Raw genomic sequence first — 16,314 nt, forward strand, 5'->3', positions numbered from 1 at the left:
TAAGCAAAGGCCAAGGGAAGGAAATCTTAAAAAGAGAAAAAGAACAATGTGCATTTTAGTTTAACTACAATGTGGAGTTCCTCAATGAAAGTAGTAGGACAGCAGCTAGAAAAATAAGTTGGGGCCAGATATAGGCAGGCCATGAATATTAGGATAAGAGGGCTTTATACTGTAGAGAATGAGGGCTGACTAAAGAGAAAAAAATTACATGAACTGTTTCAAAAGACCTTCACCATCAAAGTACAATTATCACTGACTCAACAGTTATATGTATAATTGTATCTACAAGGTTCCTCATGACAAGAAAAAAAAAAAAGGGGTTAAAATAATGTTTAGAAAATAATGGTGCAGTATTTAGTTGAATTAGAGTTTGGAAGAGAAAGTAGTGTCACAATTTCATTAAATTCTTCATTTTGTAATTAAAACTACCAAACCTAGTCATTTTTAATTAAAAGCTTACAAGGGTTCATATGCTTATCTCATATTTCAGTATAAGTTCTATATTTTACTTCCAAATCACGTTTAGGATTTTTGTGTCTTTAAATAGATACAGTCCCTAGTTGCAAAAAGAATCAATAACTTACTGGTTTCAGAGTAAGTGGTTTCTGACAGAAATGAAAGCAGATGGCAACTATGCTTCATCTTTTCTATTTTCTTTCTTACACCTAAAAATAATCCTTCTTTTTTTGTACCTAAAACTAGTTCAAGGAGTTTCTGTGAGGTATATTAAATTATCTAAATAGGTTGATCACTTTTAACACCAAGAATACATCTTCCCATTATTACTCTCATATCAAATTATTTTAACTTTTATTACTTCTGAGCATTAAACAAAAAAAAAACACTACTTCTTTGACAAAGTCAGTCATCATAACCTAGTCTGTGACACTGGGATGAAAGGCAAATACACATTTAATTATTAGCTTAAGTTCACAAAAGCTATATATCAAATATTTCAGTTTTTAAATGTTACTTAAAAAAAACACAAAAAACAAACCTGTGCTGATGACCAGAGCAGTACAAAAGACATTGCAATTCATCGTTAAAGGCTACTATTTTGTATGCTGACACTGCGTTTAGAAACATATTTTCTCAAATACTGGCCTAGATTCTAGGGATTTATAAAATAACAGCTTGGATCCAGCCTTAATGGGGCTTATACACTTAATGGAGGGAAAGCAGTAAGTATAAATAGAGATCTGAAGCATGGAAATGCAAAAGAGGAAGTTCTTCATCCTGTCTGAGGAGACAAGGAAAGGCTTTTAAGGTGACATTTAAAATTAGTCTTGGAATTCCCTGGTGGTCCAATGGTTAAGACTCCGAGGTTCCAATTCAGGGGACACGGGATGGATCCCTGTTCAGGAAATTAAGCTCCCACGTGGCCACAAAAAAAAAAAAAAAAACTAGCCTTAAATGATGAGTAAGAATTCTCTAGAAAGCATAGAAGAAAACAACATGTGTAAAGGAAAGGCAGCAAGAAAAAGCATAGCCTGTACCAGGTTAAGGAGGAACCTGGTAGATACAATTATTTTTATATTAATTATTGATACAATGATAACTGTAGTTTTGATGGTGAAGCTTTTTGAAACACAACCCACATAAATTTTTTTTCTAGTCAGCCCTCAGTTGCTATACAATAAAGGCTTTAGCTCTTAGCCTAATATTTACATCTATTGTACATATGTTGTGTACATATACAAGGCTATGCCTTACATAGTAACAGTGAGAGTGTGGTAGGAGGTAAGCTTAAGCTGTATGTAGGAGTCAGGTCATAAGGAATATAAACTTGATCCTATAGATATTGGGAAGCTTTTAAAGGACTTTAAGTTAGAGACGTATATGGTCATTTTTTGTCTGCTTATTTGTTTTGTTTTTTGTTTTGTTTTCCTTATTTTTAATTGAACCTCAGATGCAAACAGTTAATCATTCTCCTCAGTTCCTGGCACATTATCATTATTGGTCCATGGAAAGTATTGATACCTCTCCTATTTCCCCTCATCTCCAAGCCTCATCCCATTCTTTGCTCCTCCATAAGCAATTGTTCTTTTGTATTTAATGCACATTTTTTTGTTTGTATAAGTTCTTACAAAATGTGTGCTGTTGTATTGTTGCACACATTGTATTACATATCCCATTTTTTTTACTTTTGTTCTTAAGCACATTGTTTTTAAGATCCATTCATGTTGCTATGTGGATATATAATCCACTTTCCAATTATTGCATAGTTAAGATGACCATATACTTTATCATCTAAATCATAAAAGTAAAAGGGTTGCTATTAATAATTACACTAGAATAACAAGTTCAACAAGACGGTACTAAGCAAACTAAGCTGTATGGTCACTTTATGCTCCTAAATTCCATACTGTTCACCCATGACATTTATTGATCTGCTCTTCCAGGGATGGACATCCAGGTTGTCTCCAACACCCTGCTGTCAATAATAGCTTTTCAAACAGCCTCATACAGGTCCCATTATGGACCTGTGTGAGAATTTAACCAAAAAGATGTCTGTAGTGATTTGCAACTTTTTTACATAAGGAATTATGAGAACACTGAAAAGATGAGCAAAGAAACAGAGGAGGAAATCGCAAAGCAACGTTTGGGGAATAAAGAGTGGTAGAGCATTTAAGTTAGAATGGAAGATTTTAGTAGGGAGGTAATGAAAGGTATGGCGAGAAAGGTTGCTTTAAGGCAAAACTGTGGGAGGGCCATGTATGTTGTGAACTTTATCTTGACAGTAATGGAGAGTCATTGAAGCATTTTGAGCAAGGGTGTGGGATGAGGGAAATGGTATTCTAGGAAGATTTATCTGATGATGCTGAATCAAATGTATAGCAGAGACTGGAAATGAAAAGACCTATTAAGGGAATATTTGAAAGCCAATATAGTACAGTAGTTAGCTATAGTGTAGTGTGAATTCCAAAGCCAGACTGTCTGGGTTCAAATCTAGTTCTACCATTTACCAGTCTTAAGACCTCGTTTAAACTCCATGTGCCTCAGTTTCCTAAATTAGAGATTATCATAGTACTTCCTCATAGGGTTAAATGTCAAGAGCTTATAACAGTACTGGAACATAATAACTACTCTCAATGTTAGCTACTATTATTGCTGCAAGTCCAGAAGAAACTGAGATCAGTTTAAGCTAATCTGGTGGTAGAATATCTTAAACAACTTGAACTCATGCCGTGAAGAAAGTATCCTAATATCACTTAGTGTGTCATTCATAAACCCCTACCTCTACAGTAAGAAAATCCTACAAGAGGCTTAGAATAAGGCAAAAAGGGTATTCTAAAAAAAAAGAAAAAAAAGAAAAGAAACCTGTTGGTTCTCATTATGTGTAGTGTGCTAACTCCTGAGCAGGCATCACAATAATGTAATAGAGATTCAAGTTGATAATACATTATAGTTGCCACAAAAATAATGGTTAAATGTTATTTAATATTTGTGCATTTTCTCTGGGGACTCTGTTTTTCCTTTTAATTGGCATAGGCTTATAATATAATAAAGCATTAATCTGTCTTTCCAGCAATAGGATTTTTTTTTCTTTTTTTTGGCGGTGCGGCATGCCGGATCTTAGTTCCCCAAACAGGGATCAAACCTGAGCCCCCTGCAGTGGAAGTGATCAGTCCCAACCACTGGACCACCAGGTAAGTCACCGCAATACAAATTTTTAAGAAAACAATTTCCTCAACAAATGGCAAATAATTCCAAGATTAGGCTATGGAAGATTAGACTATGGGAGCTGCTGGAATGGAAGAACTAACTTCTGAACTGTTCGTCAAAAAGATCTGAGAATGTTAGAATACAACACTCTCTGAATATGCACTGGTTATTGCAACTTTATTTTAAATAGTTAGGAAATGTAATGTATAGTATAAACCAAATAATATTAGAGGAATGTGATCATTCCATTAAAAATATCCAAAATATTTTTCTACCTTCTCTATAACAGTATACGCATTTTGTTAAGTATGACTACAAATTCTCAAATAATTAGCAATAAAAATGAACAGAAAAATTGAGATTTCCGTGCCTGAGTAAAACTTAATGCTTACATATAATGTAAATTTAATACATTTAAAGCATGGATCTAATCACAGTCCCAGCTTAAATGCAACATTCTTTAAGCAACATTTCCAGAACAAAATCCAGAGACGATCTCTCACCTCTGATCTCTCACAGCGCTGGGTTTACCTCACACACTCCCTTGTATTTTAGTATAATCGGTATGTCTTCTTTTCTACCTCATTAGAAGAGACTGTGGCTAATTCACCTTTAGATCTACTACAGCATGTAGCATTCTGCTACAATTAATAAGCAGTTAATATTTGAATGACAAAACCTATTAAAATTTACATTCAAAAATGAATTCTGGGCTTACCATCAGAACATAAGACTTTTACCCACACCTTTTTTATTCTTTAAATTGTATTTCCTAAAATCTTGTAAAGGTTTTTTAATGCTTAAGATAACTTTTAACACTTTAAAAATATTTAGTTCAAAATACCATTTTTCTAAAAAATTGTACTATTTTTCATAACCTAACGACACTGCACTTTCTGCAAAGAACTTGTATGTCGCCATTAATTTTAGCAACTTATCAAAAGTCCAGCTTTCAACTACCCACATCTGAAGGTGTCATAATACCTAACATATATAATGAATATGAACCTATCATATGCAATGTCTGAAAACTTAAACCCTGAATTACTCTAAGATTGCAGGGCAGTCATTTCACACTTCTAGTCCTAGAAATACTTCTAAAGACAAATTTGACTGATTTTTTCCTTATTACCACCCTCTGCTTCAAACACTTTCATCTGAGCTCTTGGTTTCTTTCATCCACCCAGCTTAGCCTATGCTCTGGAAAAGGTCTGAAACTCATTCACATTGAATTAGCAAAGGACTGATAACAGCTGAATGTGAGGGCCTGGTGTGGGAGCCCTATCCCAGGTTTCTGTGCTCGATTTGCTAATGTAACCTTCCCAAGTCTTTGTTTCCACAAGTATACAATGAAAATACTGGAATTGGAATTCATGACTCCTAAAATCCATTCCAGCTCAGGTTATCTCCCTTAAGGATGTTCGCAGCCTTATGCATTATTCATTCCCTCCGTTTATGGAGCACCTGAAATAGACAATCAAATACTGCAATTTCAATACTTATTCATTAAACAAATCTTCATTGAACACTTACTCTGTGCCAGACACTGTATTGCGTGCTTGCAATATCATAGTTCGTTGAGATCTACTAGGTGATACAGAAGAACTGAGGAAAAGACTAAGGGAATTAAAGACGAGATCAAAGAGGTGACGCTTAGACTGTCTCTTCAATACAGCAGAAATTTCCCATATTTGGGCGGGAGTACTCAACACTTCAGTGTTTAGTAAAGGGGGATGGATGGCGTGTACAAAAAGCGATGTAAAAAGGCAGGTTGAGTATTTTCAGCAGCTGGGTAACACAGGACAAGTGTTCCCTGTACTCACCCCAATTATAATCAGGCACGTTTTGCATGATGACTTGATTAACACGTGGCCCCAGCTAGACCATAAGTTCCACCAGGAACAGCGTCTGCTTTCGCCCACCATTGTTCTCCCAAAGCCTAGCACGCTGCCCTGTGCTTATTAAATGTTGAACAATTCATGAAGCGTCCGCCCTTGAGAGTTAAAATGTGCCATTTCCAAAATATCTTGAAGAATGAACCTCTTCCACTAAAAGGCAGAGAAATCGCGGTGCCTTCTGCAGCCTACTTGAGCTCCTCGGAAAGAGGCAAACTGTAGAGCGCGGCTCTGCCTTCCCACCGTCACCCCTCAGAAACTCCTCAGGGACACAAATCCCATGAATTCACCGAGCCCTGCGGAAAGGGAGCTGGAGGCGGGCTACCACCCGCCCGGCGGCCCGGCCTGCGCTTTCCCGGACGCCCGCGCCAGGACTCCAGAGCGCAGTGGCGCCGCTGCCGCCTCAGGCTACGGGGCCCAGAAATGTCATATTTGGACGTTGCGGAGACAACAATAACCTGATTAACTTCCAGACGGATAGGCAGAGAAGATAAAACAATTCCAGTAAACAAGGAAATCTTCTACACTTGGACTCGGCTCCAGGCCGGTGACAACCGGTACGGGCACAGGACAACTCACCACACCGCCCCGGGATCTCTCCTAGGCGTGAAGGTAAAGCGCCCTCCAATGGTCACGGCGACATCACCTCGCGGTTCACCAGGCCATCCCCCTAGAGACGCCCAGCCTCGCGAGAGTAAGAACTGGGTTAAAGGGCTCTACGGAACTGAACTTCCTATACCTATTGTTCCTACACGGAAAGGCCTGAAGGACCAACCGGAAGTCCTGGTTCAAACGCCACACTGCGAGCATCCTGGGGGCCGGAAGGAGGTGGAAACTCCTGCATCCTACTGGAGTGCCCGCAGACGCGCGTGGCTGTTATAGAGGCTTGTTGCTGGAGCGCGTGGCTCGTGCGCGGAAGTCAGAAGTGACCGAAATCCAGACGTCGCTGTAGAAGCTGAGACCGCGAGCTATGGTGGGGAGATCCCGGCGGCGCGGAGCGGCCAAGTGGGCAGCTGTGCGAGCTAAGGCAGGTCGTGACCCAGCGGACGAAAATGATGACAATTTGGAATCTCCACCCTCACCAGCGGACTCCAGCTACTACCAAGATAAGGTAGATGATTTCCATGAGGCCCGATCTCGGGCTGCCTTAGCTAAGGGATGGAGCGAAGTGGAGAGTGGGGCCGAGGAGGAGGATGGCGATGAGGAGGAGGTTCTTGCCCTAGATATCGCCGATGAGGACGATGAAGATGAAGAGAGCGCGGGGAATGAGGAGGATGACGATGATGATAGTGGGAGCTCCATGCAGAGTGAGGCTGAGGCCTCGGTGGATCCCAGTTTGTCGTGGGGTCAGAGGAAAAAACTTTACTACGACACGGACTATGGTTCCAAGTCCCGAGGCCGGCAGAGTCAACAAGAAGTAGAGGAAGAGGAAAGAGAGGAGGAAGAGGAGGCACAGCTCATTCAGCGGCGTTTAGCCCAAGCTCTGCAAGAGGACGATTTTGGAGTTACCTGGGTGGAGGCCTTTGCAAAACCAGTACCTCGGGTAAATGAGGTTGAGACACGGGTCGTGAAGGATTTGGCGAAAGTTTCAGTGAGAGAGAAGCTGAAGATGCTGCGAAAGGAATCGCCAGAGCTCTTGGAGCTGATAGATGACCTGAAAGTTAAGTTGACAGAGGTGAAGGATGAGCTGGAGCCATTGCTACAGTTGGTGGAGCAAAAGATCATTCCACCTGGAAAAGGAAGCCAATACCTGAGGACCAAATACAACCTCTATTTGAACTACTGCTCCAACATCAGTTTTTATCTGATCCTGAAAGCTAGGAGAGTCCCTGCACATGGACATCCTGTCATAGAAAGGCTTGTTACCTACCGAAATTTGATCAACAAGCTGTCATTTGTGGATCAGAAGCTGTCCTCTGAGATTCGTCATCTGCTCACACTTAAAGATGATGCTGGAAAGGCAGAACTGAATCTAAAAGCAAAATCCACAAAGGCCAAGCCAAAATCTGTTTCTGCTGTTGCTGCCTCCGCTGTTACAGACCTTTCTGATGATTCTGATTTTGATGAAGCTGCACTGAAATACTATAAAAAAATAGAAGACGGACAAAAATTGAAGAGAAAGAAAGAAGATAGTACTGAAGAACAGGCTCTTGAAGTTCAAAATGCAAAGAGAGCCATTACTTATCAGATTGCTAAAAATAGGGGGCTTACACCTAGGAGAAAGAAGATTGATCGGAATCCCAGAGTGAAACACCGGGAGAAGTTCAGAAGAGCCAAAATTCGCAGAAGAGGCCAGGTTCGTGAAGTTCGTAGAGAAGAGCAACGTTATAGTGGTGAACTATCTGGCATTCGTGCAGGGGTTAAAAAGAGCATTAAGCTTAAATAAAGTTTTTGCTTAGCTTAAGTTTTTTGGCAATAATTTTGGATCAATAAATTTTTATTTTTAACTGGTGACATGATTATTAATATTTAATACCTAACCGTAAATTTTTCAAAGTCTGTCAATAGAGAAAATTGCTTGGGTTACTGCTTAATTTATTTGTGTTTTAATTTGGAATCAGATCATACTAAGAACTGCGGGAACAATATGAGGGTGCGTGGGAAGAGAGATGGTGATGAAAAAAGTTCTCCAACATTCTGTCAAATAGTAGCCTAGGGAAATTCCACAGCTAGTTGTGGAGCAACAATCAAACTTATAGTACTTTTATAATTTTTCACATAAAGTGAAGAGAATGCACCTTTGGCAATCATCTTATTTGTAAGACAGGCTATAATGTAGTTCTGACATTTCATTTACCTAAAGTATAATTCTCGAGCAGCATACTTGTTAATAATGAGTCTACTGTCAACTTATGGATTTTGTACATTTTATTGTGGTACAAGCTTAGGACTGAAGAGGAACTTGGTTAAAAACAGAAAGAGATATGCCTTAATTACATTAAATGTGAATATTTTTTAATAGTCCTTAATGTGGTAAGATAAAAATTCCATTTCCCCTTCTGTACTGGTGGGTGCTCTTTGTACACTTGCTGAAAATCTGGTATGATTACTACTGGGTAAGTGGTAACTAAAGGTGGTAACAAAATTACATTTTTCTTTATAGTTATTCTGGTCTTTACAGTAGGGAAAAGATGAGATGGTGAACTTAAACATTTTTAGGATGATGCCAGGGAGAAAATGAGAGGACTAGTGAAGGAAAGCACAAAGGACATCTTACCTATGTCACTGTTTATTCATTAAACATTGTGCTAGCTGCTGGAAATGCAGAGATGGGCAGTGGTTAATATTTATTATTAAAACATTTACCACAAGTTTGTGCAGTGGTACTGTTCTCTTCCGTCAGAGATGAGGATGCTGAAATTCCCGGAGGTTAACTTCCTAAAGGACACAGGCTTGGGATTTGGACCCGAGCCGGCTTAATTTGAGCCTCCATTCTTTTAACTTCTGGCTTACAACTGCTGCCAGAGTAGCGCACATGCCAGATTATTTTCTTATAAATAAAAAAGGAAAGTTAGAAATAAAAGTTTATATTGAGTGCAAAGGTACTTTTGTAAGCATTTTATTTATATCCTTATTCCTCACAACTCTTATGTAGTAAATTCTATTATCCGTATTTTAAGGATGAAGAAACTGGCAAAGAGAAGTAACTTTCTCAAGGTCATATAGCTATTAAATGGTAGAACCAGGATTTCAGCCTAGCCTTTCTGGCTTAAGAGCCATATCCTATACTTCCTTTTCTGATATAGTAAGAAAGTACAGGTTTTGGAGTTAACTTACTAGGTTGATTTTGAGTTATACTTGATCTCTGACTCATTTTCTTCAGCTATATGGTACTATACCTACCTTGGGTATAGGTATATACATATAACAGTGGTTAAGAGCTGTGAGACAATAGAAAATATATATATATTGGTTTCTGGCATAGAACTCCTAAAACCCTTGTAAATTCCTAAGTAGTAGGAGCAGTGGGAACAGCATTTGTTCTAATAAGGTGACTCTAAGTGAGCTCCTGGCCGGTCACCAGAAAGACCAAGCTGTGATTAGAAGCTTGGAATTTTCAGCCCCAGACCCCCGTTCTTCAGAGAGGGGAGAGAAGCTAGAGATGGAGTTAATAATTGGTCATGTCTATGTGAGGAGGCCTCCACAAAATCCTGATATTATGGGGTTTGGGGACCTTCCAGGATGGTGAACACATCCTCATACTGGGAGGGTGATGCACCCTACTCCATGGGGACAGCAGCTCCTGTGCTGGGGATCCTCCCAGTCTTCACCCTATGTACTTTATCTAGCTGTTCATCTATATTTTTCATCATGTTCTTTAGTAAAGTGTAAACATAAGTCTTTCCCTGAGTTCTGTGAGCCACTCTAGCAAATTAATCAAACCCAAGGTGGGAGTTATGGGAACCTCAGACTTAAAGTCCATCGGTCAGAAGCACAGATAACAACCTGGACTTGTGATTGGTATCTAAAGTGGACTAGGGGCAGTCTTTTGGGACCAAGCCCTTAACCTGTGGGATCTGACGCTACCTCCAGGTAGACTGTCAGAGTTGGTTAAATTGTAGGACACCCAGCTGGTGTTGCAGAGAATTGCTTGGTGGGGGAAACATGGTGTCAGAAGTGTTGTGAGTTGTAATAGTGTGACAGTAAAGGAGAAACACACAGGTGGAAAACTCGAGTTTTTCTGATTGAAGAGCAGGCTTCACCCAGATTCCTACCCCAGTTTCATCAATTAGTACCTGTGACTAGGGGCAAGTTACTTGATCTCTCTTCCTCAGTTTTTTCATCTGAACTGGGGATAGTAGTAGTAGTACCTACTTCATAGAATTATTATGAGGATAAAGTGAATTAATATATGTAATGCACTTAGAACAATGCCTGTTACACAGCAAACACCTAATAAGTGTTGGCTTTGGCTTTTTTTTTTTTTTTTTTTTGACACGCTGTGTGGCTTGTGGGATCTTAGCTCCCCAACCAGGGATCGAACCCGGGCCCTCGGCAGTGAAAGCTCAGAGTCCCACCAACCACTGGACCACCAGGGAACTCCCAGTGTTGGCTCTTATCACAGGTTGTGAGCATCCACATGTGACATACAGATGCTCAACACATAGCTAATAGTGTAGTGATTCCTATGCATTGCAGGAACATAGAGAATAAAATATAGTCGTATATGTAAAAATGCTTAAGAAATTAATATTCTAAGTTTGGAACAAGAGGGGAGCACTGGGTAACTGAGCACATAAAGGGATATGGAAAATCTGGGACAGGACAAAAACAAGGAAATGAAGTTAGAGGTTGAAGGTATTTAATGTTCTACGTCGAATTTCTGCCACATATAAAGTTGTGCTAAGGAAAAAAAAATGTTTTAAAGGAAGAAAAATCTTCCATCAAGGAAAGTGGAAAAAGTTAAGTCATATTTCTCCAGATGTATCACATATTCCTTTAGAGACCTCACAACACTACAAATATTAATTCATTTTGTAATAGCTAGGATCTAGATGGTACTATCCTATTTTATAAACATAAAAAGTGGCTTTGCCTGAGGTGAATTAACAGTAAACGAAGTAACAGAGAAGCTACTGGATTTAATGTTTACATCTTCCAAATTTTGTATTTACTTAAAAAACATTTAAAGAGCACTGAGATGTGCTGGATACTGTCCTAACACATGAATAATAAATTGTTAACTATTCAGTATGATCATTTTTCATAGAGACTCACTTTGTGAACTCAGGAGAGTTCACATGGATAAGAGTTCCAATAAAGTAGATTACTGGTGTCAGGCATCAATACAGAGCAACAACCTGTTAGTTTTATGTCAGCATGTTAAGCTATGGGCAGCTATTGAAAATACAAAATATTAAAAATTAAAGTAGAAGAAAATATCAAATTAGTGATGCAGTAACTTACTCTGCCACTAAATCAGCTGACTGGCTTTGGGCTAGTCAATTCTGTAAGCCATAATTTCTCACCTATATTCTTACTTATGAAGGAGTTAATAAAATAATCATATCCCTTTAATTTTTGTGTGGAAATAAATTTGTCAGACTTTAATAGTCAAAACTTTTGGCAAACTGGGAAATTACTTTTTGTGATTTTTAAATATAAAAACTAGCTTAAGTAATGTGAATAATTGTATTCACATATCCGATACAGAAAATATTTGATATATCTGAGGAGTAGAGTCGCTTATTTTTCCTTGCTGGTTGTATGAAGTAAAAGAATTTTAATATGGTAATATAAGTTAACATTACCAAAATAATTCAGGAAGGGTGAAAATCAGTATAATTTACATCTCAGGGATCACAATGATGAACACGTACCACTTTCTGAATAGTAGATGATCCAAAAACATCATGTAGGATTCAACTACAGTTCCAAATCATTTAAACTGAATACTGCTTCAGGTAATAAGTCAGAGTTTTAAAAATCATTTCAAATATTGATTCTTTTTAAAACATTTGTGGTTTGCCATCACAAGTTTAAATGCAGAAACAGTATAGAAAATTTAACACCACCCACATCAACAAATGTTAAAGTGTTTTAAATTTTGCTCAGTGTCATATCAAAGTTTTTAATTTGATGTCGTTGTTTTAACTATGTGTTCCAGAAAATGTTTTCTTTCATACGTATTCTGTCAGCTATTCATTTGGGAAGAAAAACTGATTTTTTAATATTTGCTTCAAAGTGAAGCTTTGAATAATAATAAATATTAAGAATCAACACTTTTTATAACTATAAAACAAAACAAAAAACCTGCAGGAAACTAATAAAAATATTCTCTCTTAAGTGAAACTATATAGGGTAGCAATTAGGAGCTTGACCTCTGGAGCCAAGACAGAGTTTAAATCCCACTTTTACCACTTACTATGTGTCTTTGGTCTATTTACCTCTCTGTGTCTCAATTTCCTCACACTGAATAATATATGATTGTTATAGCCATTTAAATAGTTAAACCATATAACATACATTTAGGACAGCACCTGGCAGGGAGTAAGTGTTTCGTGTTAGTTACTATTAATCCATTTAAAAAATAAATAAAAACAAAACTAATTTTCTCCCCTTGAAAGAGTTCATTTTCTCCTTGGTTTTATCATACTGGTTCTTAAACCAGAATGCCTAAGGATCCATTGGTAAGTTTAAAATGCAAATTCTTGTGCCCTACCTCCACAACTTATTATTTAGCTGGCCTGGTGTAGACACAGGGATGTGTATTTTTAAGAGACACTTCAGAGAATGTTTATCCAGAAGCTCTATAAAACACGTTGGGAAACACTGCTCTGAGCACACAGCTTTTTACGTTCTATTTGTTTATAACATAGGCATGTGAATGAAATTAATTACAAGAATGAAATATGATGTGGTATTATTTACCATGAGACTACAAAAACTCTAGAGTAGCCCCATGACAACCTGATGAAAGCAATGGACCTTCCCCTCAGAACAATAACATAGGCCTAATTGTTACGAAGTCCAAGCTTGTACTGCTCATCACACGACAGGCCAATAAATCAAGAGAGGAGTTATTGGGGCAAGGAATAGTAACTTTATTTGGAAAGCCAGCAGACTAAGGGTGTCCAGAGAACTATCTTACCCAAGTTAGAATTCGGGCTTTTACACTAAAAAGGGAGGGGGTGTAGTTGGTTGTTACACGCTTCTTGGTGTCAGATTCCTTTGTTTTTGCAACTATCCACATAGATCAGGTCACTAAGTTCCTGTAAACCTGCAACAAGACAAATGTTATTCTCTGTTCTGTAACTTTTTATCTCTATATGAATGGAATAGTGTCAAACCTTTTTTTTTTTTTTAAATTTTTGGCCGCACCCCACAGCATGTGGGATCTTAGTTCCCCAACCAGGGACTGAACACACACACCCTGCACTGGAAAGCAGAGTCTTAACCACTGGACCACAAGGGAAATCCCAAAAGTGTTATACCTTTAAAGGTCGGAGACTTGAAAATGAGCTATCCTGTATATTTCAGGCTATAGGCAACATTCTAATGGCAAAAGCAATAGAATACAAAGGTAAAGTAAAAGAAACAGACCCAATATGGAGTTAGATTTGTTCTTCCCTATGACATGATCACAACATTTTACATACCATGTCATTGGGTTCCTGGACTCTCTGAAGCCTGGAATACTTGGACTTCATAGGAAACTTTAGGGGACTGTTCCTTTTACCCTTAAGCATTGCTTTATATGGCATACATAAATAAATAAATAAATATATATATATATGGGGATCATCTTAATCATTGGTAGGTAAGGGGATTATTCAAAGTAGAAGACTAAAGAAAATTTTATTAGCACCTAGAATTATTTATATTTATTCAGCGAGCTTTTAAACATACTTAAGTTTCTAAGCATATCATGCTTGAACATACACAAAAAGAGAGACTGCAGCCAAATGTTTATTCCTTAAACTTCATATTCAGTCCAAATTTTCTGAATCACTTCTATTCAAGGTCTCTGATGGCCACAGGATCAACGAATTTTGATAAGATTTTAGGAAGAGGAAAGGAATTGTTAATAAAAAGGTACGTGGGTGGCGGGAGGAGGTAGGGGCATGAGAACTATTAAAGGAGTAAATGTGTTGTGCATTGAAAAAGGAGAAACTCAAAGATGTCAACTTTGGGTGTAGACACTCTGGTAGAAGAGACAGACACAGTTGGAGCAATTAACTGCCCTAGTTAGCATGCTATGGGACCTCCAAAGAGGCATGTACCTCTCTACTTAAGGAGGCCAGAGAAGATCTGTTTGAGTGAAATCTTGAGGGAAGAGTGGGTGTGGCAATATAAGGAATGTCAAACATGTTAAAGTTTATCCAGCGCCAACAAGGGTGAAGCAAGCGTAGGAAAATAATATCAGCAAAGTGGGGAGGGGCTAGATCAGGAATGATCTTAAGGAGCTTAGATTGTATACCAGGTATAGGGAAGGCAACCAGGGTTTTCAAGAATAAGTGTGACATAATTAAATCAACGTTCAGAAGATTAAGTTACTCATTCTAGCTGCTGTAGAGCAATGGAGTTAGAATAGATTAAAAATAGAGGCATGAAAACCAGGTAGGAGTCCTTTGCAATAACACAGGCAAGAAAAGATGAAAATTTCAATTAAAGCAAAGAGGACAAATTCAGGGACAGATTTGAGAGAAATTTAGAAGAAAATCTGAAAAAAACATGAAAATTGGAACAAAGTGTGGACAAAGTCATAGGCGGTCAGCAAAAGCAAACAATGAAGTAGCTTCAGCAATTCTATTAAGATATTAAAACTCTAAATAGACACAAAATATGATAAGCTCCTCTAGGGTAGGCCTCTTGAGTTCTACTCCATAGTATACACAAGGAAAACAACTTTGCTGTTAGTAGATCTTCATTAAAAAGATATAACGTAATAAAAAAAGATATAATTATCAAACTATTCATCAAAATAGTCCTTCAACATGTTTTATTTTCTATTATAAAGGTAACACATTCATTACAGACTACTTGCAAATGCAGAAAAATAGAAAATTGGAAAAATACATCCATATTTCTACCACCCAAAGAAAAGTGCCATTGTTTGATCTTGATTAAATATATTGCTTAAGGGGACTTCCCTGGTGGCGCAGTGGTTAAGAATCCGCCTGCCAGTGCAGGGAACACAGGTTCGATCCCTGGTCCAGAAGATCCCACATGCCACAGAGCAACTAACCCTGGGTGCCACAACTACTGAGCCTGTGCTCTAGAGCCCACGAGCCACAACTACTGAGCCCACACACCACAACTACTGCAGCCCACGTGTCTAGAGCCCGTGCTCCACAACAAGAGAAGCCACCACAATGAGAAGCCTACACACGGCAACGAAGAGTACCCCCCACACGTTGCAACCAGAGAAAGCCCACGTGCAGCAATGAAGACCCAACACAGCTAAAAATAAGTAAATTAAATAAATAAATTTAAAAAATATATATATATATAGCTTAAGCTAAATATATTTCTTTAGAGTGCATTGTACTCTTAATAAGAGTATTGCATTAAGAGTAGTGCTCATAAGAGAGGTGGCCAGATGTTAAAAGTAGGAAGACCCTGAACTCACCTTCTCTGACAGACATACCAAAATTTCAACTAATTACAGAGCAGCAACCTATGAGAACAACCTGAAGACTAGCAGAAAAGATTTTCCACAACTAAATACATAAAGAAGGAATCACGAGATGGGTAGGAAGGGTGGAGAGGCAGTATAGTCAGGACCCATACCCCCCGAATCTGGTGACCCACAAACAAGAGGAATATTTTAATCATAGAGGTCCTTCCCCAAAGTGTGAGGAGGCTGAGCATCACATCAAGCTCCCCAGCCTGGTTGTCATGCACCAGGAAGACAAGCCCTCAGCACTTCTGGCTTTGAAAACCAGCAGGGCATATGTTCAGGAGAGCCAGAGGGCTATAGGAAACAGACTTGACTCTTAAAGGGCACTTGCAAAATCTCACATGTTCCAAGTCCCAGCAGAGAGGTAGTACTCTGAAATAAGCCTGGACCAAACTGGTGATCTTGGAGAGCCTCTTGGTGAGGCAGGAGGCAACTGGGACTCCCCTTGGAGGTGAAGATGTTGGCAGTAGCCATTTTGGGGGAGCTCATTCTACTGTGCTAACAGCATTGCTGATAAGTTCCACCCTGGAATCCTCCCTGAAGTTTATTAGCACCCGGGACCCAGTCCTGCCTCACAGCAGGCCACAGCAGCTACAGCATAAGGCACAGCCTTGCAGCCAACTGGGCCAG

The 16,314-nt window shown here is 38.8% G+C and overlaps 2 protein-coding genes across 2 annotated transcripts in view; one reads left to right on the forward strand and one right to left on the reverse strand.

Moving 5' to 3' along the window:
- JCHAIN (joining chain of multimeric IgA and IgM) overlaps positions 1–6,114 on the reverse strand; it is a 34,960-nt gene extending 28,846 nt beyond the window's left edge. The window contains exon 1 of the mRNA XM_024754063.1: positions 5,490–6,114. Within this exon, the coding sequence (XP_024609831.1) occupies positions 5,490–5,517 (28 nt within the window). The 5' untranslated portion in view covers positions 5,518–6,114. The remainder of the gene's footprint in view (positions 1–5,489) is intronic.
- A 65-nt stretch (positions 6,115–6,179) lies between these two features.
- Positions 6,180–8,013, forward strand: UTP3 (UTP3 small subunit processome component). The gene has a single exon (XM_024754061.1). It carries the CDS (start codon positions 6,532–6,534, stop codon positions 7,945–7,947), a length of 1,416 nt encoding a protein of 471 aa, XP_024609829.1. The 5' UTR covers positions 6,180–6,531; the 3' UTR covers positions 7,948–8,013.
- The last annotated feature ends 8,301 nt before the right edge of the window (positions 8,014–16,314 follow it).

The sequence above is a fragment of the Neophocaena asiaeorientalis genome, unplaced genomic scaffold (assembly GCF_003031525.2).
Source record: "Neophocaena asiaeorientalis asiaeorientalis breed wild unplaced genomic scaffold, Neophocaena_asiaeorientalis_V1.1 scaffold148, whole genome shotgun sequence".
Taxonomy (NCBI): domain Eukaryota; kingdom Metazoa; phylum Chordata; class Mammalia; order Artiodactyla; family Phocoenidae; genus Neophocaena; species Neophocaena asiaeorientalis.